The following is a 27,969-nucleotide window of genomic DNA, read 5'->3' as shown; positions in this document are numbered from 1 at the left end:
GATTATTTAAGAGCATCTTAAACCATTGTCCTTCCTAAACAGATATTAATGCGATGAGTTTATGTAATCTGTTTATCACTACACGTGTGTGTGTGATCTGTGGCCTAATCTTTAACCTTTTTACCCTTTCAAGACTGTCCTAGATGTCACATGATCTTCTGCTATTAAATGAACTTCTTCCACAGTAGACGGAGGACAGACTCGGAGAAGCCTGGAGTGGTAGGTCCCATGTATTTTGTAAGAGTAATGTTTATTTTAATATGTTTTTATAAATTTATTTCTATCTATCTATCTATCTATCTATCTATCTATCTATCTATCTATCTATCTATCTATCTATCTATCTATCATATCTATCTATCTCATATCTATCTATCCATATATCTATCTATCTATCTATCTATCTATCTATCTATCTGTATCTATTGCATATATTATATATATATATATATATATATATATATATATATATATATATATTTATATTGTACCCACTAGAATAATTCCTCGAAGATGTTAAAGCAGGACAAGAGATGATTCACTAACATCAATGATTAGCAGGATGAGATTGATAATTGACAAGAGTCGTCTTTGTGAGGTCTTCGTTTTAGCATTAAGAAAGTTCATGAAAGGATAACATGGTTAAGGCTGTTTTTACATATTCAATTTTTTTTATTTTTTTTTAAAAACAAAATCCTGTTGATCTTGATGGATCACATTGGGGCTCATTTACTAAGGGTCCAAATCGCGCACTTTCGCTAGGGTTTCCAATTTGCGCTGAATTGCCCTGGGATTTTGCTGCATCGGCGCCGGCTTTCATGCGACAGAAATCGGGGGGTGTGGCCAGCGGACAACCCGACGGACTCGGAAAAAACGTGGAATTTAAAATAGAATTTGTGTCGCAAGATCAGCACTTACATGCACCGGGAAGAAGCAGGCGAACTCCGGCGGACCTCAGCGCAGCAGCGAAACCTGCTGGATATCGGGCACACGGACCTTAGAGGATCCCGGCAGAACCCGAATCCTCATCGGAGAACGCGCCGCTGGATCGCGACTGGACCGGGTAAGTAAATGACCCCCATTTGCCTTACGACCGTCAAGTTTCTACTTAGATGAATTGTTTTTTCTTTGGTGACGTTCAAAACGTTTTTAATCTTTCCATTCAGTTAGTTGTATGGAGCTTGTTTTTTGCAGTGCGGGTTGATTTCTTTAATGGTATCAATAAAATATACTCTGTAATTTATTGAGAAACAAAACTTCCTGCCGATGCTCTTTAACGATTTTACATTTCCATTTTTTTTGCTTCCCTTCTTATATATCTGTGTACGGGGCTTTATGAGGGCTTGTTTTCTAAATAACAAATTGTCCTTCCTAGTGGTGGGATTTAATTTTTGTGTAATTCTATGTACTAGTCAGCAAGATACAGAAAGTGAAATGCAGTGAAATTGACAAAAAAAAAAATTCTCGACAGTGTCTTGTGTGCACAGTTTTTACTTTCTCTGTTTTTTTTTTGCGGGGCAAGATGATGTTTTTATTGGAAACATTATGACCTTTTGATTACTTTTTATGGATAGCAAAATGGCAAAAAAGTGGTGATTTGGACATTTGGGGCACTAATTTTAGTTATGGGGTTCACTGCCGGGAATAACTGCTTTTATATTTAGATATATTGGGACTTTTGGGAAGCAGCAATACGTAAAATGTATGTTATTTTTTGTTTATTTTTATATCAGTTCAAGGAAAATGGGGAAAATTAAAATTTTTAGGTTTTTAATTTGTTTTAGTTTTTTTTTACTGCATTTACAGACCCCCTTGGGTACTTTAACCCTAGGGCATCTGATCCCTTCTACCATATACTGTAATACTATTTTATTACAGTATTTGGCTATTTTGCTGATGATCTGTTTGTGCCACTGAATTTATGTTAGTAAAACCACTGTCCACTGGCAAATATTTATGAACACCCAGGGGCATAACTTGGGGAGGCTGGGCCCAATTACAGACTTCCAAATGGGGCCTCCCTTCCTCTAAGGCAGTGATGGCGAACCTTTTAGAGCCAGAGTGCCCAAACTTCAACTAAAAGCCACTTATTTATTGCAAAGTGCCAGCGCAGGAATTTAAGCAGTAATTTATTTCTCCTTGTTCTTTGACAACTTTCAATCGTTCAGCCTCCTAAAGACACCAACCCAGTTGAAAGGAGGAGGGCAGACTCATCTATCATTGTAGGAAGATTCTCCAGGAAGATTCTTTGAGTTCTGTCTGGTGAACTTCATTCTGGGGTGATGGCCTAGGTGCCCACAGAGGGCTCCGAGTGCCACCTCTGGCACCCGTGCCATAGGTTCGCCACCACTGCTCTAAGGGATTTTCCCACGAAACAAGTTACTTGATGAGACCCCCACAGATTATGATAATAGAAGGTCCAATGGTTCCGATGTATTTTCCAGCAGTTTTCCCCTCTAGAGGTTGAGGGGCTAAAGGTGCAAGATTTTCGTATTTATTTGTTTGATAATCACATACAAAACTGAAACAAACCTACCGGTAGTTTTTTAAAAATAATAGACTCAAATTTGGTTCTTGCTTGTTACACTATAATAGATTTTAATAAAAGTTTTGAGATTGCAGTATTAGAGAAGTTTTTTTTTATAAAATGCAGTTCACTTGCAGCACTGGGGTCCTGGGTTCCAGTCTCAGGGTCAACCTCTGCAAAGAGTTTGTATGTTCTCTCCGTGTTTGCGTGGGTTCCCTCCGGGTCCTCCGGTTTCCTCCCACACTCCAAAAGATACTGGTAGGTTGATTAGATTGTGAGCCCCATTGGGGACAGGGACAGATTTGGCAAACTCTGAGCTCTGATTGGTTGCAACTAGAACTGCTTTTAGACACTTCTGATAAATCTCCCCATTGAATGAAGATGTATAATTAAGATATCCATGTGGGAGACAATAAATGCAGACGTAGGCTAGAAATTTTCAAGAACCAAATAGTGTTTACTGTATCTCCTGCACACTATGCTTTAGGTTTTTGAGGTTTGGTTAATGTGTAAGAATATGGGAATATGTTATCAGGCACAGACCATATACTAATAAAACAGGTCATAAATAAAGACAATTATTAAAAATGTAATCTTTCCCCAAATTTTAATATTAATTAACTTTTTTTTTTTTTGCAGAGCTGTTAAAGCAATTAGAAATTATGCAAATATGTATAATATCCTATTAGTAAGCAGCTATTAGATGGGTGTATGATTTATGCATATTTTGGGAGTCACTAGAGCTCACAATTATATTCTACCATAAACAGTAATTACTGTAGATAGGAATACATTAAAATATCTTATTAACAGCACAAATTAAAAATAACTACAGACAAAACGCAAAATTGGCGATTGTCAAAAAGAAAATCCTTAAAGGAAACCTACCATCACGGATCTACCTATTAAGGTAGATCCGGTGTAAGGTTCCTGTTATCTATAGTAGGATATCTCTTTTTATGGCTATTCTCTTAGTCCCCCATATTTTTATAATTTTTAATTGTCCTAAATATGTACATTTACTAAAGAGGCTCTTAGGGCGTAAGAGTAGTTGGAGCTGACGCTACACAGAGCAGCTACTTCACGCCCCAGTAGCCTCTTGCGATTCACCTACCAATTAATCTTCAGTCTTCCGTGAAACCAGGTTCTGAGCATGTGGAGGAGCTCCGGCTTCAGAGCCAAGACCGCACACCCGTCGGCCCGCGCACTGCACATGCGCAGAACCTGGCTTTATGGATGAGTGTGCGCAGCTACGAGGAGCTCCACACTGAAGATGGATATGTAGGCGGATCGCAAGAAGCTACTGGGGCATGGAGTAGCCTTGCCGTGTAGCCTCAGCTCCGCCTACTCCACACCCCAGTAGCCTCTTTAGTAAATTTGCATATTAAAGAAATTCAAAATGATAAAAGATATGGGGGACTAAAGGATCAGCCATAACAAGGGCTATCCTACTATATATTAGATGAACCTGCCACTGGATCCACCTTAATAGGTAGATCCGTGGTGGTAGGTTTCCTTTAAAGCTTTTAAAATGCAATGTAAGGACACACGTGTATCATGTTTTACATGGCATGAAAAGTTGCAGTTTAAAAAATAAAGTGGGTGGAGCAGGGCGGGGGAAAAGGCATCGGCATCGCTGCATGTTATTTCTTTAACAATATATAGTATTAAAAAAATGTAAGCATATACTAGAAAAGGTGTCAATTTCCCCAGATTTTCTGGTTGAATAGTTAGTTTTTATTGTTTTTTAAATAATTTTTGCTCTCAAACTATAATATGTCAAAAAATAAAGAAAGCTATGTAAGCAATATCAATTCTAAGTTGAAGGGGCAGATTTACTTACCCGGTCCTGTCGCGATACCACAGTGCGTTGTCCGACGAGGATTCGGGTCCGGCGCAATTCACTAAGATCGTGCTTCCGAGTTCCTGCAGGTGGCGCTGCTGCGCAGAGGTCCGCCGGAGTTCACCTTCTTCTTCTTGGTGCATGTGAGTGCTTGATCTTGCGACACATTTAGTTTTTAAAATTCCACAGTTTTTCTGAATCCGTCGGGTTGTCCGATGGCCACGCCCCCCCACTTCTGTTGTGTGCAAGCCAGCGCCGATGCGCCACAATCTGATCACGTGCACCAAAAACCCAGGGCAATTTGGCGCAAAATGCCGCAAGATGGAAATATTCGGGAAAACCCGATGGAATCGCGGTCCGTGGACCCTTAGTAAATGAGCCCCATTGTCTAACCCTTTAACAGGCCTTGTAAAATAGTATTACTTGGTCTATTACACTCCTCATTCCAGCTGGGTGCTCTTCCAGAAGAAAGAATATAACACCATCTCCCGTCCGAGTAGGGCAACTAGTACTCTGCCCCAATGAGAGCCTAGTTTGACATCCTAATCATGCTGCAAGGCTTGGTAAAGGGTCGAATATTGACTCTTTTCTTCAGCCGGTTGGGACTAAAGGCACATATTTGATTGTAATTTCCTTACAATTTTTAATCAAAAAAACTAATACCATTGTGTTTGTTTTCAGAGGGCATCAGCATGTGGAATTTTTCAAAAGAAAGAAAGAAGTCAGATTTTAAGAACACCAAATATAGGCTATTTCTGTTTGTTCTCTTTTTCACATCATGTTTTGGAGAAGCCCCTGGTCCTTCACAATGTCTTCTAGAACCTGAACACCGCTTTGACTGCGCTCCAGAAAAGGCTTTGAACAAAGATGAATGTGAGGGCCGCGGCTGCTGTTACTTAAAGACATCGGAAAAGTCGGACCCTAAACAACCGTCATGTTATTACCCCACAAACTACCCGAGCTACAAAGCAGTGAACGTCACCCGCACAGAGACTGGATATTGTGCTACCCTTGTGCGCTCTACAAAAACTTTCATGCCCAAAGATATAATGGAGTTACAACTTGAGGTTTTCTTTGAGACAGACTCAAGACTGCATTTTACTGTAAGTGATTATGTTAGAGCACAAGTGACAGAATGTATGATTAATATATTATTAAATTCATGCCCCGCACATTCACATACATGTGCACCCATCATACCCAGCATAGGAAAGAAAACACTTTGAATTCTAAAATATCTTGCTCTTCTTGGACTGTCTTTACATCAGAATGTATTTATGTGCTGTCATAGTAACAAAAGAACGAAAAGTACAAAAAAGATTAATCCATATAATAAAGGACATAACAGATAACAAAGAGAGCCCTCTTTACCCCAACCACCGGTCCATGGCCCAAGACCGGGCCATGGAACACCTGGTTCCAGAAAAGAAAATATACTCACCTTCCCTGTTCCCCTGCAGCAGTCTTCTCTCCTATTACTTCATTTCCATGTAAATGCACTGTTCTATTGACGGTGAGCGAAGAGAAGACTGCTGCAGGGGAACAGGGAAGGTGAGTATTTTTTTTGTTTTTAGTTCAGCTGGGATAGTAGAAGGTGGGGGGGCTTCTTCAGGAAATTGGACAATATAAGCTAGGCACACAGGGAGTTATGTGGGGCATGCAAACTTACATTTTTGGCTATGAAACAGAAACCAGACTGTATCCCCCCCACCTACTGGTCCCTGGAGAAGATATATGTTTACAGCCGGTCCCTGGGCAAAAAAAGGTTGGGGACCACTGCATTACGGTACCCATCATTATATGGGACAAAAAGTTCCTCTATGCAAGGCTGACTTGTATGCAGTTTTAGACTAACTCTGTAACAGAGGATCACATGTGTGAACATAAAATATCTTGCTCTTCTTGGACAGTCTTTACATCAGACTGTATTTATGTGATGTCATAGTAACAAAAGAACGAAAAGTACAAAAAAGATCAATCTATATAATGAAGGACATAACAGATAACAAAGAGAGCCCTCTTTACTCTGTTGGGGTCAGTTGGGCATCCATTACGGTACCCATCATTTTATGGGACAAATAGTTCCTCTATGCAAGGCTGACTTGTATGCAGTTTTAGACTAACTCTGTAACAGAGGATCACATGTGTGAACATAAAATATCTTGCTCTTTTTGGTTTGTCTTTACATCAGAGTGTATTTATGTGCTGTCATAGTAACAAAAGAACGAAAATTACAAAAAAGATCGATCTATATAATGAAGGACGTAACAGATAACAAAGAGAGCCCTCTGTACTCTGTTGGGGTCAGTTGGGCATCCATTACGGTACCCATCATTTTATGGGACAAAAAGCTCCACGATGAAAGGCTGACTTGTATGCAGTTTTAGACTAACTCCATAACAGAGGATCACATGTGTGAACATAGCCAAGCTGTCCTAAAAATCAGTAGTTGAATTTTAAGAAAAAGTTCATATTACTACTTAGTTATATAGACAGGTCTGAGGGTCACATCCAGTGGTGCCTTGACAGGCTGAAGGAACACAGTCAAAAAATTCACAATGGGATGTTGCAAATTACCCACTGCTGGCTAACATATGAGATAAGAACAAAGAACTTATAATTGTACAATTTATGTTTCTGATCAAACCTTAACCAGCCATGGTGTCAGGTACGATACTAACCTGATATCCTAAAATGTATCTATAAATAGATACTTTTTAGGATATCTATCTAAAGATTTTAGGATATCAGGATACAATTGTCTTTGCATACTCAACGATTTTATCCTTTTCCCTGATTTTTTGGACTTTAGATCAAAGATCCTAAGGAAAAGCGCTATGAAGTTCCTATTGAGACGCCGCAGAGAGTCAAAAGTCAACCATCTAACATGCAGTATGATGTCAAAATCAATACCGAACCTTTTGGCTTGACCGTCACTCGGAAGTCTTCTGGGGAAATCCTGTGAGCAATCTTTGTTTTTTTTTTACCAATGTAAATTTTATTAAAACTTATTGTAGACTCTATGGAGGCCTGTTCAAATAAAAAAAAAAGGCTAACTCGGCCTTGGACCTGATGTGCATAGAAGAAGCGAGTATAGTAGGGGTATTAGAGGATGGATGTGTTAAAAAAAAAACTCTTAATGTGTATAAGTGTGCATATTTGTATACTTTTTCTTAAAAGTGTATGGGGCTCTGCGACTTTTTAAAAAATATTGGACACAAATGCAAATGTTATATAGTTAATACGGATGGACACATGCCCATTAAGATCCACCAAGAAAGGGAAGGGATTGGATGAGGAAGGGGTGTAAGGAAAACAATACTATATAATATAACAATCAATGTTATTTAGGTGTAAAAAGTCATCTAGACCCTTCTTGAAGCTCTCACCTGTCCCTGCTGTGACCAGCGCCTGAGGCAGGCTATTCCACAGATTCACAGTTCTTACAGTAAAGAGGCCTTGTTGCCTCTGGTGATTAAACCTTATTTTCTCCGGACGCAGACAGTGCCCCCTTGTCTTTTTAATAGATTTTACCTGGAACAACTTATCACCATATTTTTTATATGGAAGATTCATGTATTTATATAAATTATTCATGTCCCCTCGTAGTCGTCTCTTTTCCAGACTAAATAAATCTAGTTGTTTTAACCCTTCCGTATAACTGAGACCCTCCATACCCCTTATCATTTTTGTGGCTGTTCGTCGTCCCCTCTCCAGCTCCAGGGCATCCTTTTTATGGACCGGTGCCCAGAACTGGACGGCATATTCCAGGTGAGGCCGAACCAGTGCCTTGTATAGTGGTAATATTACATCCCTATCCCGAGAGTCCAGACCACTTCTGATACATGACAAGATATTGTCATTTAATCTACATGATCAGGAATTTCAGGAACAAATGTTACTCATCTACTTCTAGCTGTTGCCTGTGACTAATAATAATACAATAATATAATATTTAGTTTGGAGTCCGGTGTAGCCTGGAGAGCAGAGCTGTAACACAGGTAACACAGGCTGTGTAGTCATTGTATAGACATTGCTCCTGAGCCCTCAGATAATCAATAATTGAAGGAAGAAGATAAACTTTGTCTTTCCAGGAACATTCCGGAACACATTCTGATAGTATAAAGAGAAACAAAGGAGCAGGGGGCGCCTCCTAGTGTTCACTCAGCCTGATTGCTACCAACTGGAAGCATATTACCTAAATAGCCAGAGTCTGGTTCAAGAAAAAAAAACACAGAGGGGGAAAAAAAACACCATTTAGATTGGGAGTTTTGCACAAAAAGTTTATAATAAATCCCCCCCCCCCCCAAAAAAAACAAAGACAGTAATAAAAAGTATAAACCCTTCAAATATTGGAGAGAAAAGAATGGCATCAGCTTTCTCCACTGGCCCTCCACTGGCGTAACTTGACGGGGTGCAAAGGGTGCGGTTGCAACCGGGCCCAAGAGGCTTAGGGGGCCCATAAGGTGTCACTTTCCCATATGAGAAGACTATTACTATAAACCATACATTATAGTCGGGGGCCTGGCACAGACTTTGCCCTGGGGCCCATCAGCTTCATGTTACGCCACTGCTGAGCATGCATGTGTATTGTGAGGACAGGAAATGCTAGTAAAAGTAAATGGGCGCCCCTAATCTGGGTGTGAGAAAGGCAGTAAGTGTCATGTCCTCCCTCCCGGTATCTTGGCTTGTGTATTGTATAGTAGCTCACACCCTCCTAATATAATCTATCATCAGGCTAAATGCATTGGAGCTATTAAAGGAAGGATAATAATTATTAAGGGAAGAAGGAGATGATGTCGATCGGGCGGAGTCTCCAAACCAGATTCATCGTCTACACTTAATTATTGGCCAGAAACCATCTAGTGCTGGAGATTCATCCCTATTAACATTGAGTATGTGGGACTATGTATGGAGAATGAAGGAAGGAATAGTTCCTGATATACTCTGGTGGACAGGACATTACTGGGGTCCTTGGTGGGATCAGTGGGCTCCGCTCAAGGACGTTGCGTATTCCCCCTGGTATTCCAGCATCTTTCTACATTGCTAAAAACCTACTGATTGGAACGACTTACCACCACATGTTTTATATGGACCATTCATATATTTATATAAATTACTCATGTCCCCTCATAGTCGTCTCTTTTCCAGACTAAATAAATCTAGTTGTTTTAATCTTTCCTCATAACTGAGACCCTCTATATCCTTTATCATTTTTGTGGCTCTTCATTGTCCCGTCTCCGGCTCCAGGGCATCCTTTTTATGGACCGGAGCCATATTCCTCCTGGTATTTAAGCACCTGTCTACATTGCTAAAACCCCACTGATTGGCTGATTGAGTATCCTAATTTCTTAGTATTATACATGTAAACTATTCACATCATTTTTAACCAGGGCCAGATTATGGGAAGCAGGTACAGACCGTGTATATTTTACATACCTCCTCCAGCTACCGATTTCTCCAGCCATCACACCAAGTTTCTTTGAGCCGCCTTATACTATTCACTAAGCCTTCCCAGTGACCCCCAAATGGTATAATGCTCCTTAGTGCCCCCAAACATAATAATGCCCTCTCACACAGTGCCCCATCCTCTTATGTCCAAGAGTTCCCCCACAGTTTTAGACCCCTTTGTGCTCACCCAAGCATTAGATACTACTTTGGTTCCACACCACCCTTATAATATACGGTTTGTTGGTCCACATGGTACAATGCCCCCTTATTTTTGTGTGTGCGTGATCAGATGAAGGGGCCCCCTGACACTGTGGTCCCCATACTGGCTGCTACCCCTGTAGTTATGCCCCCGGTTGAGAAGTAACTTGCTGTTGCCTGCTCCACCATTCTGGGGCAGATTTACTTACCCGGTCCATTCGCGATCCAGTGGCGCGTTCTCTGCGGTGGATTCGGGTCCGGCCGGGATTTATTAAGGTAGTTCCTCCGCCGTCCACCAGGTGGCGCTGCTGCGCTGAAAAGCATCGGAACGCGCTGGAGTTCACCGGCTCGGGCTGAGTGAAGGTAAGTGCAAGCTCCGCGACAGATTTATTTATTTTTTTTAATGCGACGGTTTTTCCGAATCCGTCGGGTTTTCGTTCGGCCATGCCCCCGATTTCCGTCGCGTGCATGCCACAATCCGATCGCGTGCGCCAAAATCCCGGGGCAATTCAGGGGAAATCGGAGCAAATCGGAAATATTCGGGTAACACGTCGGGAAAACGCGAATCGGGCCCTTAGTAAATGACCCCCTATGTGTAACTCTATATGCATCCTGTGATGGGGTGAGGTTGGGACATCATGAACCATAAACCAGAAGGTGCAGTCCATAACTGTCTAAATCTGTGATGCTTAGGAGATTTTATGGACCTCTACCACCATGAGGTAATAACAGATTTACGTTTTCTTTATGTTAGACTGGACACTTCCATGGCTCCATTAATATTTGCAGACCAGTTTATTCAGATGTCTACCAAACTCTCCTCCAATTATGTGTATGGCCTGGGGGAACATCTTACTTCACTTAACCTGGACCTTAACTGGACAACATTAACCTACTGGAACAGAGACTTAATACCCCGGGTAAGGAGAGTAGGGTCTATACATGGAGTATTCATCTATCATCTATCTATACACAAAAAGATGCATCACAACATCGGCACAAATTTAAGTATATTAGCTTCAGTCTCGGTATGTTTATACGCATAAAGTTATGTTCTTCATGAACTTACACAGTTTTGCAAGTATTCCCACCTTCAAAGAATGTAGAGATCTGTGATATATCGTAGGTAGAAAAACTCCAGCACGTCCATGGGCGTTGTGATAAAAAAAAAACATGTGTAACGAGAAAACCCAACGCGTTTCGTCCCAACCGTTGGTTTTCTCTTTATGTCTTTGGAGAAGATTTCTGCTGTGGATTTTATGAAATCTTGATTAAGAAAACATATTTTGTTATCACTACGCCAATGGACGTGCTGGAGTTTTTATATTTTATTGGCTTATGTATATTGAGGATCTTCTGGAATGGAATGGTGAGCTGGTTTCTCGGTTTTTTCTTCATATATCATAGGTGCACTTCAACTGAGAGAGATAAAATCTAAGAAAAATATCCAGAAAATGACATCTCATTATTGCTACCAATTTGCATTTTATGACATAAAGTATTTGATCACCTACTAACCAGCAAGAATTCTAGCTCTCAGACTTTAAAGGGAACCTGTCATCAGAAATTGGCCTAATTAACCACTAACCACTATGTTGTCAGGCAGCTGAGCAGCTTCTAGATGATGCTTCTTTCATGGCCCAGTGTGGTGACATCATCCAGAAAATCAACTTTAAAGTGAGATGTATAAAGTCAGGGAGGCGGAGAGTTTAACACTGAAGTCAAGCCTTTGCTGCATTAGAACGTCCCCTTCACTGTAATTATGGTCCTGCATCCAGGGATATTATTGATCAGATCTCCTGAAGTCTGGTGCATGATGTCATCAAATGAGAGGAGGTGTTCAGAGCTTGACTTCATTGTTAAACTCTCCGCCTCCCTGACTTTATACATCTAACTTTAAAGTTGATTTTCTGGATGATGTCCCCACACTGGGTTATGAAAGAAACATCATCTAGAATCCTCATTTCTAGACGTCTTCTCTGTCATATTAAATACAATTTCAATGAACGGTTAAATATTTTCTGATAAATGTTTGACATTTACATATGGTTCTTACATTTCCAGAAAGATGCAAACTTGTACGGCACTCATCCTTTCTATGTAGCAATGGAAAAAGATGGCTCAGCACATGGTGTGTTTTTGCTGAACAGTAATGCTATGGGTGAGTGTGCCATACCCTGTATGAAGAAATAATTTATGATCTATTTTATGATGACTTCATACTGTGGTCCAGTGGCCATTACTGAGGTAGTAATAATAAAGTTTAAAAAAAAACAAAAAATTCAACAACATTGTTGGCCATTTCATGGTGTTAATCCAAGAAGTTCCTAGAAGCCACTAATGAAACACTAATAAATAAAAGTACATTTCTTATACTCTTGAATGAGTTTCTGCAGCAAAGGGTTTGATCACGTCCCGTGCAGACAGGGAGAGAGAAACAGAGACAGTCAAGACAGACAGAGACGGTCAGAGACAGTCACTGCCAGAGACAGTCAGTGCCAGAGACGGTCAGTGCCAGAGACGGCCAGAGACTGATAGACACAAACAGACAGTCAGAGACTGTATACTCAAACGTTTATACACTTACACAGATCTGTCCCGGTAGCTGCTGACCACATTGGGGAAGTGCACGGCAGGAATTAGAGATGAGAGATCCCTAGTTCGAGCATAATATGTATATAATGACACTGTGGGCCCCATAGCAGCTGCTCTGGCTGTTACCCCTGTAGTTACGCCCCTGACTAAGAGTTAATACTAAGAATACTAAGAAATCTCAACATCCCATAATTTTCTGAATAATAATTTTCTGGTCAATTTTTGCAAAACTGACTCATAAGCTTCACCCATCTTTACTGATGATAAATCTGATTGTTTTTCTAGATATCATACTGCAGCCTGCACCAGCTCTGACCTGGAGAACTATAGGAGGGATCTTGGATTATTATATCTTTATGGGTCCAGAGCCTAAAACAGTTATCAAGCAATACCAGGAAGTCATTGGTAAGAATAAGTCCAATCTGATCCTCTTTTTCAAAAAATATAACTTTTGTATTATCTGCTGGAATCTGTTGGTAGATTTGACCATACAAAGCTGCAGATGGTATTAGAGAGCAGCCCTGTAGATCCCACTCTGCAGCTCCTGGGTGGGTCTATCAGCCTGAAGAGCTTTCTGCTCACTGCACTTTGCTACTATACAGCTCCTCCCCTCTACTATGAGTAGGAGCAGTATGGAGATTTTGGTTGGATACTTACAGTAATCAATCAATCGAGGGGAGGGGCTGTGTAACAGTTCAGTGCAAAGAACTGAAAGCTCTTCAGGCTGAAAGACTCACTCAAAGCACATGCAGGAGCTGCAAACCGGGTTTAAAAATTCACCTATCACAGTCCTGCTGCTACTTACTACACACACAAAGGTGTGATTACACATCTCTCCAGAGCCTTTACCTAGCACTGTTTTACTTTTACTTGCAATTTTAGTTTTTCAAAAAAGATGATGGATTCCCTTTAAATTAAATATTTGACAAAGTTGCCTGAAGGTGATAGAACAATAACTGAAAAGCTGTGTCATACCTGCCCTTTGAGATCATGAATCTGAGGAGATGAAACCGTTCTTGATAAATAATTTCTCCTTTCCTTAAAAAATTAAGATTCATTATCGCTCCTGCACCCAAAAATGGCTTTTTGCACCAAAAAAACCTGTCTAAAATATCTTTCGACCGATTTATGAATGTTTTTAGACAATTTTTTGACCATTTTCCGACTCATCCCACAGAAGGGGTGTGGCCTCATAAAAGGGGCGTGTCCAAAATGTGGTGCACAGCTTAGTCCAGCTGAAAGCAGGTGTAAAAGTAAAACGTCAGTCATACTGCGACAGATTCATTGGGGCAGATTTACTTACCCGGCCCATTCGCGATCCAGCGGCGCGTTCTCTGCGCTGGATTCGGGTCCGGCCTGGATTTATTAAGGTAGTTCCTCCGCCACCAGGTGGCGCTGCTGCGCTGAAAAGCATCAGAACGCACTGGAGTTCACCGGCTCGGGCTGAGTGAAGGTAAGTGCAAGCTCCGCGACAGATTTTCCGTTCTTAAATGCGGCGGTTTTTCCGAATCCGTCGGGTTTTCGTTCGGCCACGCCCCCCGATTTCCGTCGCACGCATGCCGGCGCCGATGCGCCACAATCCGATCGCGTGCGCCAAAATCCCGGGGCAATTCAGGGAAAATCGGCGCAAATCGGAAATATTCGGGTAACATGTCGGGAAAACGTGAATCGGGCCCTTAGTAAATGACCCCCATTACATGCACAAGTGGTGACAGCTCTACACTGTTCGACACTGAGACACATTAATGAATTCCCACCATTGTGTCATATCCGATACGACTGATTTTGGAATGCCGGGAATGATAGAAGGAGAAAATACAATATTACATAATCAAAACAACACTAATAATTATACATTATACAAATAATATGCAATAAAGTAAAAATGTAACTTCTTTTCACCGTAGGACATCCCTTTATGCCTCCATACTGGGGCTTTGGATTCCACCTCTGTCGCTGGGGTTACACCAGCTCTGAAATGACACGTGATGCTGGGAAACAAATGAGAGATATTAAGATTCCTCTGGTAACAACACACTGTATTCTCATGTGTCATATCATGAACATAAGGGTCGGCTCCAGGTTTCAGTAGGCCCCTGGGCGACAGAGCTTCAGTTGGCCCCTTTGCAGTGAACTCACATGGCGGCATTAAAAATTTGAAAACTAATTCAGTCCCCTATTTCCTAAAATATTCCCTAGTTTATCATCCCAAACAGCCCCCTTATGGGATATTTTATATAAAGCCCCCTCACCCCCTATGGATTCATTAGATACAGCCTCCCTCTCATCCCCATGGATTCATTAGATACAGCCTCCCTCTCACCCCCATGGATTCCTTATGTTCAGCCATATGTGGGCCCCCCCTATACTAGCTCTGGGCCCCAGCACATGCCCAGGTATGCCCAGCACTGGCACCGGCCCTCATGAACATTATACATAAGAAAGTCACAGGGTATAACCATGTGTTTTTCATGGCCAAAACCTTATTATATCATAAAGCCCAGGTGGTAATTCCTAGATTTAGAGGAATTATGGGAATACTAAGGTCGCTTCTGTTACCAATATGCAGGTATTGGTTTTCTAGGATGTGCAATGGAATGACATTGACTATATGGACGCACAGCTAGACTTCACTTATGACCCCGATCGCTTCAGAGATTTTCCAGAAATGGTGAATGAACTGCATGAAATGGGCATGAAGTACGTCTTAATAGTGGTAAGTCTGAACTCACCCATTGGGGGTCATTTACTAAGGGCCCGATTCGCGTTTTCCCGACGTGTTACCCGAATATTTCCGATTTGTGCCGATTTCTCCTGAATTGCCCCGGGATTTTGGCGCACGCGATCGAATTGTTGCGCATTTACACTGGCATGCACGCGATGGAAATCGGGGGGGCGTGGCCGAACGAAAACCCGATGGATTCGGAGCTTGCACTTACCTTCACTAAGCCTGGCTCGGTGTATTCCAGTGCATTCCGGGGAACTTCAGCGCAGCAGCGCCACCTGGTGGACGATGGAGGAACTGCCTTAATAAATCCCGGCCGGACCCGAATCCAGCGCAGAGAACGTGCCGCTGGATTGCGAATGGACCGGGTAAGTAAATCTGCCCCATTGAGTAGATAAGTCTGATGTAATGGTACCATATACAATTCCCTTGGAGGAATTGATCTTTACACCATTCTCAAAAATAGGAAAGGAAACTGCCAGATCCAAGCCCAAAGGAAAATAATCTATAATCACACATATGTCACTACTTTACCAGAACTCTTCACATTTGCCCCTTGCAAAAAGGGTTGGACTTGCCGCCAAAGGGGCCCAGGTTTGAATTTAGTGGGTATAAGGTTATAATACTCTTACAGGACATGGTCTTAATCTACCATCAAATCCATCCTGATAAACCAGGGACCATACTCATAGATCCATGCACTGTGACTGTGGGAATCTTCTTATATATGTTATCCATGGCCTCCTTCCTTCTAAAAATCAACTTTTATAATTATGCTAATGAGGCTGAAGGGCTACTGGGTTGTTTCCCAGAGCCCCTCTGATTCTCAGGCTGTTACACTGTACAGGAGCACTTCACCTTTCCACTGTGTGCTGAAACTTCCTCTGCTCCATTGAAATTACATCTGGCAGAGGGAGGGGGGAAAGTGCTGAGGGAGCAGAAGGTGAGACAGACTAACATCCTGTGAATCTGCAACACAGAGAGGCTCTGGGAAACTCCCGTAAATTGTATGAAAAAAATATCTTACCCTCCCTAACTGCAGTTTGCTTTACACTGGCTAAACTGATCTACAGAGACAGTTTAGATGATCCCGGGGCATGGAAGCTCTTTCTCTTTAATGTATAGGATTTTATCTTTGCACACACCTTTATATTTGCTTATGTGTATTAGGAACCGGCTATCGGCCTATCTAGCCCCAGAGGAGTCTACAAACCTTATGAAGACGGACTGAAGAGAGGGGTTTATGTCACCAATGGGACTGGCCATCCGCTCGTGGGGAAGGTATTATACCTTAAACGGTTTACGAAAAATACTTTATTTTACCATGTATAGATTGTATAACTTATAGAAGAAGAAAGAAATGCATAATATAAAAAATGGAATTAAATATATTAAAATTGTATTCAGTAAAATCCATTTACAATATGACAACCAGCAACCAAAAACAACACCGTTGGACAATTGTTTCTTACCGGTGGTGTCTGGAGGTTGAAAAATATGACTGCTTTCTTCCAAAAACAGCTCCACACCTGACATGGGTAGTGCACAACTAAGCTTCATTCATCTGAGCTGCAATACCAGTACAAACCGCAGTCAAGTGTGGCGCTGTTTATGGAAGGAAACACCCATGTTTTTGAACCCCTGGAGAATCTCTTTAAAGGACATCCAACACTTACGTTACGGTTTTTAGTGCATAAAGAAACGAAAAGTTGGCAAAAAAAGACTTTTGATAAATATGTAAATGAGTCGGAGGTGCTCAGACTGGAGTCACATGAACACCTTTCGGCATCGCCAGATTTTAATGCATTCCGCTCCCCGCTGTAATTGTTCTTCCTGCTTCCGGACGAGGAGCTTGGAGCCGTTCAGTGATGTTGGAGAGATGCTGTGGTGCAGAGACAGTAATGCTTGTGCCCTCTCCTAGCTCCTCGGCCAGTAGCAGGAGATACTGTTACAGCGGGGGACGAATAAATTAAAATTTGACGATGCCAAGAGGTGCTTAGGTGATGTCAGCCTGAGCGCCTCCGGCTCATTTACATATTTTTGAAAGTCATTTTCTCGGCAAACATGTCGTTTCCTTATGCACTATGAACAGTTCCACTTGTACGTAAAGAAACGGGCACAGAAATACTGCACATCTACCATCAGTCAAACTCATGCTAGATGTTCTTTGAGGCCATCAGAACAAATCTATACAGAACCAGCACCACCTTTAAGATTAAACCAAAAAGTTCATCTAAACAGTTTTTTTTTATAATGTTATCTTTAAGCTTATATTAATAAAATGTATAATTATGAAAATTGATGATTTTTTGATCAAAAAGGCCTGTCTATTTTATACATTATTTATACTTTGTAGGTTTGGCCGGGATTAACCGTATTTGTTGACTTCACCAACCCTGAAGCTCACGAGTGGTGGTATGACATGCTGAAGGAGTTCCATGATAAGGTGCCTTTTGATGGATTGTGGATTGTAAGTAGCAACTTTTTTTTTCTAGTTCTTAACTTAAAATTTTCCAGTTACAGAGAGGTTTTTCTTAGAAACTCAAAAGGATGCTAACACTCAGTTCCTTTGCAAAGGTTAACGATGGTGGGCAATTTGGTGGGCATGTGGCCTATGATGTTGCTCCTCTTTAGCAAGACCTGGTATTGAGCTACAGCTTCTCGTATTCTGATTGGTTGGTTGGATGAATGAGATTTAGGGTTTTGGATGGTAGGGAGATCTTTTGGAGGAGACCTATATGGGATACTTTTTTCCCAGGGAGTACTGAATCAAGATTTCATCCCTACCACTCCCTACTCGTAAGTATAGTTACCGTTTTCCCAGAATAAAAGTTGTTAACCCGTAACCCGTAGATACGAACGGGGCACTCGGCACCCCGAGCATGTGCAGTCCACTTCGGGTTTCAATAGCGCTGCTTGGAGTGCTGCGCCTCCTCATTGGGCGGGCCATGGAGTTTACGGGGATTGTTGGGTGGAGCGAGAGGCTGGAGCGGGCCGTGGAGGTGACGGGGATCGTTGGGCAGAGCAAGAGGCTGGAATGGGCCATGGAGGTAACGGGGTGCACAATCCGTTGCCGATGTATAAAGTTAGTAATTGCCGGCAGTATCGGGGGGCTCAGATAACTAAGGATGCGTTCGCTGGTGTGATCTCGAGCTTCCTTAGTTACCAGCCAGTGCACTAGAAGCCGGAGATTCTAGGTAACTAAGGAAGCGTGAGATCGCACCAGCTAATGCATCCTTAGTTACCAGCAACCCGACTTACATACAAATTCAACTTAAGTACAACCCCCCGGTCCCTATCTTGTACATAACCTGGGGACTGCCTGTATAAGTCTCACTGGATCCAAAGTCCTCACTAGATTTATTTCGTCCCCAGGATATGAATGAACCGGCCAACACTCATGTCCATGGATCTATTCATGGCTGTCCAGACGACTCTCAAGAAAATCCTCCTTATGTGCCAAGTAAGTTCTACAAAATAAGTGAAGTTCACAAGGTTTTTTGGTGATTACTTTAAAGTCTGGTTCAATTTTTAGCTTTAGACAGGTCTAACCTTTTCCGCCAGACGGAAAACGGGGGAGCGCTTTAATAAATGTGGGCCAATATGTCACCTAACAGGTTATGCTTAGGGCCACTCCAAAAGGCTTTGTCCTAGAAAACCTAGGTTTTCGCCCTTTAACCTCTATACAAGTATGAGCATTGGGTCATCACTGCAAAGAGGTCAACTTTTCTTGAAGTGGTCCTCACAAGATCCAAGAGATACTCTTACAAAGCAACAGCTTTCCCTCAGATAATAGCCAGAAGAAAGCTGAGATCAGGACAATAAGGTTAGGAATCAGGGCATAGGTTGGGGGTGGGCAGCACAGATTCAAAGTAATCCCCCTCAGGATGCTGAGGAACCTTCCTATAGACCCATAGGAGAGAAGGTCCACCACCAGGACCTATTACTAACCGGCTGGAGATAGGAGGTATAAGCTGGTGACGCGAGACCCTAAGAATGAAATTTCCTCTATTGCTTATTGTGTTTTTGGTTGTAAATAAAATCCCCGATGTCGAGTACATCAAGTTTTTTATAACTTTATTTAAAAGGACAAATAATCAGCTTTGTGTGAACTAATTCTCTCTTTCGGTTTTACATAGAGGTGGTAGGCGGCATGCTGAGGCATACAACAATCTGTGCCTCCAGTCACCAACATCTCTCCTCGCACTACAACCTTCACAACCTGTATGGGTTCACTGAGGCCATAGCGTCCCATAAGTAAGTACAAGAGATTTTAGAGGAAGATGAACATACCACACCATATCATTAAAGGGCTTTTCCATCTTATACCAGGTCGGAGGGAGAGCCAACAAGAATGTCAGTCTTTGGTGGCAACTCTTGTTGTACAAGTTGTCTTGAAAATTGTCAGAAACATGGAAAAGATGTAGATACCCTGTTTAATCCATTGATATTTTTGCCTTCTTTTGTCAGCGCTTTGATAAAAATTAGAGGAAAACGTCCTTTTGTGATTTCCCGATCCACATTCGCCAGTCATGGTCGATATGCCGGCCACTGGACAGGAGATGTAGAAAGTACCTGGGAACAATTGTATTACTCTATACCTGGTAAGAGAACCTGTCACAGGTGTCTTCTGAATTTTTGATTTTAGTAAACACTTGCTTCTTAATAAAATATCAATTTTGGAGAATCATTCCCAATAATTGAAGAAAAAAAAGATCTATAGTAAGATATCATTGACTACACTAGATGTTCACTAGATTCCAAAGTAGGGATAGATGGACTTGGATGCCAGGGTCCCATGTTGCTGAGAAAGGTGTTAGGCTGGGTTCTGTATGCAATCACATACTGTATACAGGTGGTCCCCTACTTAAGAACACCCAACTTACAGACGACCCCTAGTTACAAACGGACCTCTGGATGTTGGTAAATTACTGTACTTTAGCCTTAGACTATAATAAACAGTTATCACAGGTGTCTGATATTAAACTTTATTGTTAATCCTGGTTTTGATGACAACCCAACATGTTTAAAATCCAATTTTCACAGAGACCAAAAAAAAAAATTGTCTGGGGTTACAAGTATACAGTTCTGACTTACATACGAATTCAACTTAAGAACAAATCTACAGAACTTATCTTGTATGTAACCCAGGGACTGCCTGTAGTATACAGTGGCATATTTGCCTCCGTCTGACCAGTGAACATCGCATCCGGTTAAATTAGGCAAGTTACGTCTTTCCATCCGGCTCCCTCCTGCTGGGCGACGTATACGCTCAACGGAGGCAATAGAAGCCCATGGGGTGCGGATGCAGCGTATTGCATCCAGGTTCGCTGACCGGAGGTGTCGCTTAGCAGGAATGTGGGACCAGGTGATGTCACTGTCTATATAAGGACACTGACATCACTGGGGAAACACCCCGTAAATCGGCAGCGGCCAATTACACTTTAACTTATCAAAGTGGTTTGGAGAAAGTTTTTGTCACATGTTGTACCTCACCTTAGTGGTAAATTTTGGTTACTAAATTTTGCATTTACTGTATTTATTAAAATAAATTGGCAACATTTTTGTAAAATTCTGCATTATCAAAATTCTAAATGATCTCCTTTTCAGACAGATAGTTCTACCACCCAAATTCTTTATTTTATATGTTTTCATTATGTATTCATGACTTTTTAAATTTTAGCTTGATGTCACACGCCTTACAAATGGAACATCAGTTTTCCATTTTTTCCATTTCAGAATTGACTTTTTTTGGGGATCATTTTTTAAATGAACTTTGAAATATATAATATTATAAACGCTTAGGAATCACCACATTTTGCTAATGTGCACCCCTCAAACTATAAGAAATAGCTTTTAGGAAGATTTTCATAGTCATTAACCCCTTCCAGACGCGCACCAGAGCCCTCTCCATAGCCGGTAAGTCTTTGCTGCATATTGCAGCAAAGACTTACCGGTGACACCCGCAATTGGTGCTAGCACCGATCGCAGGTGTTTTCCCGTCTCTCGCATGGGCACCACCCTCTTGGTGACGATTGTCGCTCCCCGTAACTATAAGTTACAGCTGACAACCCGTGTTTCCCGATGTCAGTTCCACTTATCACCATGGTGCACTAAGTTAGGTGGAAGAATATGCTATAACAGTGGTGGTGAACCTATGGCACGGGTACCAGAGGTGGCACTCAGAGCCCTCTATATGGGCACCCAGGCCATCACCCCAGGGCAGAGTTCGCCAGACAGGACTCAAGGCCTCTTGAAGTCCCAGAACCCTAGAAGGAAGCTACAATGATAATCCAAACTTCTTCTCCTTCTTTCTACTGTATTGGTGTCCTCAGGGGCCTATACAATTTAATCCTGTGAAAGAGCCGGGAGTAATAAGTTACTGCTTAAATTGTCGCATTGGCACTCTGCGAAAAATATGTGGGTTTTGGTTGTAGTTTGGGCACTGGGTGTCTAAAAGGTTTGCCATTATTGTGCTATGACAACCCATTTAATATAGAAACAATTCTTAATATGGTTTCTTTCTTTTCTTCACAGCTATGCTGCTGTTTAATATGTACGGGGTTCCTTTAGTTGGAACAGATGTTTGTGGATTTGTGGGTAATGTAACCGAAGAACTTTGTTTGCGCTGGCATCAAGTCGGTGCTTTTTATCCATTTATGAGGAACCACAACACAATCGAGTCATCGGTAAGACATTGAGCCTACTCTTCTGCAAAACACCTTGTTTTGGGTCATGTTTGGTACAACTAAATTTAATAAACTCCATTGAAGATTGCTCATAATGGGAATGGACTGTTTTTGGTTTTGTAGTTCTTCTTACTGAAGCAGTCCATAACCTTTTTTGCCCCTGGGAGATTACACGTTAGTCCAGCGGGAGGGGATTGGGTGGTAATGGTGGATGGTTGAGATTGAGTGGTAGAGGTATCTAGCCATGGCGTGTTTGCTGCTCAGAACCAGTACAGCTATACTCACCTTCCTACTGGGACTTGATCCAGAACCTTGTGGTTGGAAAACACTGTCCTACTGTCTATTGGCAAATTCATCATCCATAACATTCATCTTATTTGTTCATTTCAGTCACAGGAGCCATTTGTATTTAGCAAAGAAACCCAAAAAGCCATCCGAAAAGTTGTGTTGAGACGTTACATGCTGCTGCCCTACCTGTACACTCTGTTCCACAAGGCTCACACTTGTGGAGATACTGTGGCCAGACCTATTTTTGTGGAGTAAGTATATTTTAAGTGTTTTTTCCAATGTTTTGGCATATATTGGGTTATATATAAGCTAAAAATGGCTAAAAATGGAAAATGGCTACTTTCTTCCAAAAACTAGCACCACTATTGGTACATAGGCAATCGTGGCGCTCTTTTTGAAAAACAATAACAGATTTTTTTTCCGAATTAACAAAAATAAATACTATCTTTTGAGTTTTATCTATGCTCTAGTATCTCATACACTACCCAGAGGGTCAAAACTGGTGATTCTGCTGTGGTGGACCCGCAGCAATCTTGGTCCTCCTGCCACCTAATGGTCCACGTTTCTTTTACTAGATTTCCTTCGGACAGAAATACTTGGACGATTGACCGTCAGTTCCTCTGGGGAGAAGCCATATACATCACTCCAGTCTTGGAAGAGGGGAAAACTGAAGTAAAAGGATATTTTCCTGCTGGGGTGTGGTATGATCTGGTTACGGTAGGTTAGTTTTACCACATAAGGCCCTATCCACACAAGTTTTGGCCATATCACAGCCACAATAGAAGTCTATGGCACCCGATCACGGTGTGGTGAGCAGGTTGTGTGAATATGGGCTAATAATGTTAATATGTAGAACACTGGTGTTATAATTTTGCTCAAAATCCTGTTCATTGTCCGGTTACAGGGAGCTGGTGTGGAGAGTAAAGGAGAATGGTTCTCTCTTCCGACACCTCTGGACACTATCAATACTCACATTAGAGGAGGCTACATTATACCTGCCCAGGTACGTAGGAATCAGATCACACATAGCACATGGGGCAGATGTGTGCCAAAATTGACAACATTTTGATCTAATTTGGGGAATTTAAGCCACGCCTCTTTTCCCACTAAGCCAAGCCTACTTGTCACGTTGGAAAAATGGGATCAGCTGATCCTGAAAGAGGTCGCAGGGACGGATTATCACTGCCATGGGCTCTGGCTATATGAATACTATATCATCTACAAGTGCGTTGTTCGACAAGGATTCGGTGCGATTCACTAAGATCGTGCGGCCGAGTTCCTGCATGTGTCGCTTCTGTGCCGAGGTCCGCCGGAGTTCACCTGCTTCTTCCTGGTGCATGTGAGTGCTTGATCTTGCGATACATTTCCTTTTTTAAATTCCGCGGTTTGTCCGAATCCGTCGGGTTGTCCGATGACGCCCTCCGTTTTCTGTCACGTGCAAGCCGGTGCCGATGCGCCACAATCCCATCACGTGCACCCAAAATCCGGGGCAGTTCAGGGCAAAAGAGAAATATTCAGGAAACCCGACGAAAGTGCGGAGTTCGGACCCTTAGTAAATGAGCCCCAATGTACTAGAATCAGCTTCCTGGGGAATGGAGGATGTGCCCCTTCTGCTGCTTTCAATCTGTGGTTCCAGGACCTTTGGAGGACCACGGCTCTTGTGTACATTGGTATTTAGAGCAGGAACAGATTTAGGATTTCACAGGTGAAGGTTCTTCCAAGTATAAAATTTGGTGAGTCATGGACCCCCTAGAAGACTTGGGTCTTGGGCTACCACCTAACCCGCCCATATTATTTATCCACTACTGGAGATTGTGATCTGATATTGGTCACCTAACATGCCCTGGGTGCTTGGTTTTCCTTTCCATCAGAAATTGCCAACAAATATGGTCCAAATATTTCTTGTTCTACGTTTTATCTGATCTACAGAGACCAGGAATGACCACAGAGGAAACCCGTAAGAACGACCTCCAGCTCTTGGTGGCGCTGTCAGCGGACGGATCCGCTCAGGGAGATCTCTACTGGGATGACGGAGACAGTCTGGACACGTATAAGAAGGGAGATTATAGCATGATTCTCTTCAAGGCCCAAAATGTGAGTCATATATCATCAGTGGGGCGCTGATAGCATTTTTAGGGGTGTTCTAATTCTTGGTTATTTTTATTTTCCACATCACAGAAAGTTCTGGTGAATGAGATCCTGCACATAAATGGTGAAGCAGAGAAGCTGACGCTGGATTATGTAGCCGTGTGCGGAGTCCACGCTCCTCCTTCAAAGGTTCTGGTTAATGGTGCGGCCTGTGGGAATTTCAAGTACTTCCCAGGAACAAAGGTATTTTAGTAACTCAGTATGACCTTATTTAGTTATTCCTTTGTTTCCTTTGTGTCTTAATAAACCCCCACCCCAAAATGTATAGGTCTTTGTGGTCTATCAAAGCGGTCACCATTGTAGTCACCAGAATTCTTGTATGATAAATTTCATGTGCCTTAGTACACAAGATTTCCACAGCAGAATCCCAATCTTACAAACCTATTATAGTCCGGGCTGATGATTGGACTGGCTCCTGTTACACGGTTATAAAGAAGAAGACATTGCAGCCCCCCTGTTCTGTCTGCTTGGGGTCCTTTAGCTTTCTAGCTTTCCCAGCAGGCAGAGAGGACTCTTTCTCTAGTTTTCCATATCCATTCATGCTGAGCTGAGACATCATGGGATTGATAGTAGACTATATAGAAAATATATTCTAAATATGAATGTGGAGCCTGATGACACCCTCACAATTTATTGTTTTCATTGTAATCAGGTGGGAGGTAGAGGGGTGAAAATGTTGGTTTAGCTGGATAGGTTATTTTTCAAACAAAATTTTTATGTAGTTTTTACAGGAAAACAGGTAATATAACCATTTGATAGATAGAAAAAATCAACTGCCTCAAAAGCCTAGGCAGAGCAGCATCTGTTCTTTGGTTTACTAGATGTGTAACCCATTTGTGTTCTCTTTTAGCTACTGAAGATCAAGAAGCTTTCTTTACCAATTGGAAAAAAGTTTGAAATCAAATGGGCCTAACCTTGAAGCGTTATATGTAGGGGGAAATTCTGACGCGGTGATGGACGTAGTTTAGCGTAATGTCTTGTCTTCTTTTTACTATCTATAGATTAGATTCAATATATACAAACTCATAGTTCAAAAAGGTTTGTTCAGGGTTAAAAAATAAAGCTGGAAATGTAATAATATAAAATAATACCAATGTTCACCACTGGTGCTGGAGCTGCAGGGATATGGGATGAAATTGATAAAATAACTAGTACTTCCCTCTCAAAATTTGCCAATTTTCAGTTATCTGCAGCGTATAGTAGTCCATGCCTCTGTGATGTCACATACACCCATGTGACTGCTGCAGCCAATCATTAGCCTTAGCAGTACCTTCAATAAATGCCACATAGTCTCTGATTGGCTGCAACTGTCACACGGATGTATATGATGTCATCACTGTAGGATAAGTAAACATAGACTAGCAGGGACCATCAAAGGTCTCCATTGGAGCTGCAAGGGACCGAATTGATGTGTAGGCAGTTCCTGCCTTAAAGGGAACCTGTCATCGTAAACAGGTACAATAAACCTTTTTCACCCACCACTGTGCCTTTGTTGAAGGGTGCCGTGTCAGCATCCCAGCTTAAATCTGCCTCCTCCCACCAGTAAAATCGTTCCCAGAACTTTCTCTGCCTTTGTCTATGTTGGCCCCACCCACAGGTGCTTGACACTCCCCACCACCGCTTGGCCCTGCCCATAAACTGGAGAAATGGTGATAAGATCTGCAGTTTCCCATACAGTAAAAATAAATTCACCATGCAGTGAGAGGGACAGCATTCTGGTAAGGACAGGAAGTGGACAGGGAGCTGACTTCCTGTCTGCTCAGGTTGAGATATGAAGCGACACTGAGCTGTCAATCAAAATACGGAGGTGTGGCTCACTGGCAGCCTGGAGAAAACATGACTCTTATATTCAGAAATCAACTCATGTCTTCTCATTTGCATACCAGAAATAGTCTGCAATTAAGGTTCAGTGCCCCAGTGGCAGATAATTTAGGTTACATAGGGAGGACTTTTAACCTTTTACCAGCAGATATTACTGGTATGAGGGTTAAAATTCTGGCAGGTCAACTTTAGGGACACCTGACTTACAACCCCTAATTACTGATCGTTAAACCCAGCTGCAATGATCAACTATAAGGTGTCTGTAATGAAGCTTTATTGTTAATCATTGTTACCATGACAGCCCAACATTTTATAATCCAATTGTCACAGGGTCGAAAAAAACTTTGTTTGGAGTTACACTTGGAAAATAAACCTGTTCTGACTTACATACAAATTCAACTTAAGAAAAAAAACTTTATTTTTTTAAATGATTATTTAATCACTTTTCATGCAGTTTACCTAAAATACCATATACACATTTTGACATTCACTCCAAGCTCAGTTTCCAACTCAGCCAAGTTGTATTTGTCCTGTGTGTCCTATGTGAACTATAGGCTTGTTCCTAAAAGTCTTTTGTTCTGTCCAAGTTCCTACAGTAAAGCAAATCTTTATAACTGCTGTGCAGCAACTTCTATGGTTACACTGGTGCTGTGCTTTATTACATTCTGTGTGCAGTTGGTGTTACCTTTTGTGAAACTTGTTTTATTTTTAGTTTTTGATGTTTTTAGTCTTGTTTCAGATTTTATTTCAGATAATTCAAATGTGATACTGCCATGCCACTGAAACCTGAAATAAAAAATATTTTATGCAGCTTTTCCTTCGAGTATTATTTTGGTGACTTTGTAATAATTCAAAAGAATACTATACCGTGTTTTTTGGACTATAAGGCGCACAAAAAATCCTTTGATTTTCTCAGAAATCAAAGGTGCGCCTTATATTCCAGTGCGCCTTATATATGAACCGTACTTACAGACAACAGCTGCCTTGCACTGTGCACAGGTCTGCCACCTGCTGGTCAGTCATCCTTATAATCAGGTGTGCCTTATAATCCCCTGCGCCTTATATATGAACCAAGTCGTTTTAGCAGGCATTTATTGATGGTGCGCCTTATAGTCCGAAAAATACGGTAGTTTAGATTAGATATAGATTAAAAATATAAAATTATATCTCCAATTTTCCCCCTTAAAACTATTCACTTACTCTGTAACCCATGCCGAATTCATCTTGGTTTTCCAAGACGGGTTGTAATCTCAAAAATGGATGAGATTACATCTGCCCTATAGAGTAGGAGGAAACCTGTTAACAATGCACTGGTAGCAATGCCTCTGGTGTGTATTGATTAGTCAGGGGTGCACCAGCCATGAGGCGAGTTGAGCCTCTTGCCTCAAACATAACCTGATATATTACTACTGGATGGGACAGAGGGTGCGCCATTCTATAGCTCGCCTCAGGCAGCAGGGAGTTTAGGGTCACCCCTGTGATGAAGAATAAATTTACAATCTGTTGGCGGTACCTGTGCCTACTCCTGTTCCATACATTGTATCCTAGTGTATTGGATACCTGGTTTCAGTGCCCTACAAATATTCGCTCAATGCCGCTGCCATGGTGGCACTGTCCAGTGATGAAGCAATTCTAGGACACACTGTGACCACTTGCAATGTTCCTACAATGTTCCCCAGATTTT

General features: G+C 41.8%; 1 protein-coding gene across 1 annotated transcript; it reads left to right on the top strand.

The window, feature by feature from the left end:
- The first annotated feature begins 63 nt into the window (after positions 1–63).
- Positions 64–26,989, top strand: LOC140064964 (lysosomal alpha-glucosidase-like). Its single transcript, XM_072112322.1, has 20 exons — positions 64–219; positions 5,052–5,473; positions 7,183–7,331; positions 10,774–10,939; positions 12,084–12,180; positions 12,900–13,019; positions 14,522–14,640; positions 15,199–15,330; positions 16,510–16,620; positions 17,696–17,809; positions 18,715–18,802; positions 19,479–19,596; positions 19,810–19,943; positions 21,877–22,028; positions 22,419–22,567; positions 22,892–23,033; positions 23,221–23,319; positions 24,246–24,410; positions 24,495–24,647; positions 25,315–26,989. Exons 2-20 carry the CDS (start codon positions 5,063–5,065, stop codon positions 25,375–25,377), a joined length of 2,682 nt encoding a protein of 893 aa, XP_071968423.1. The 5' UTR covers positions 64–219; positions 5,052–5,062; the 3' UTR covers positions 25,378–26,989.
- Positions 26,990–27,969: the final 980 nt, after the last annotated feature.

The sequence above is a fragment of the Engystomops pustulosus genome, chromosome 6 (genome assembly GCF_040894005.1).
Source record: "Engystomops pustulosus chromosome 6, aEngPut4.maternal, whole genome shotgun sequence".
Lineage (NCBI taxonomy): Eukaryota > Metazoa > Chordata > Amphibia > Anura > Leptodactylidae > Engystomops > Engystomops pustulosus.
This window is presented reverse-complemented; position numbering and strand designations above follow the sequence as displayed.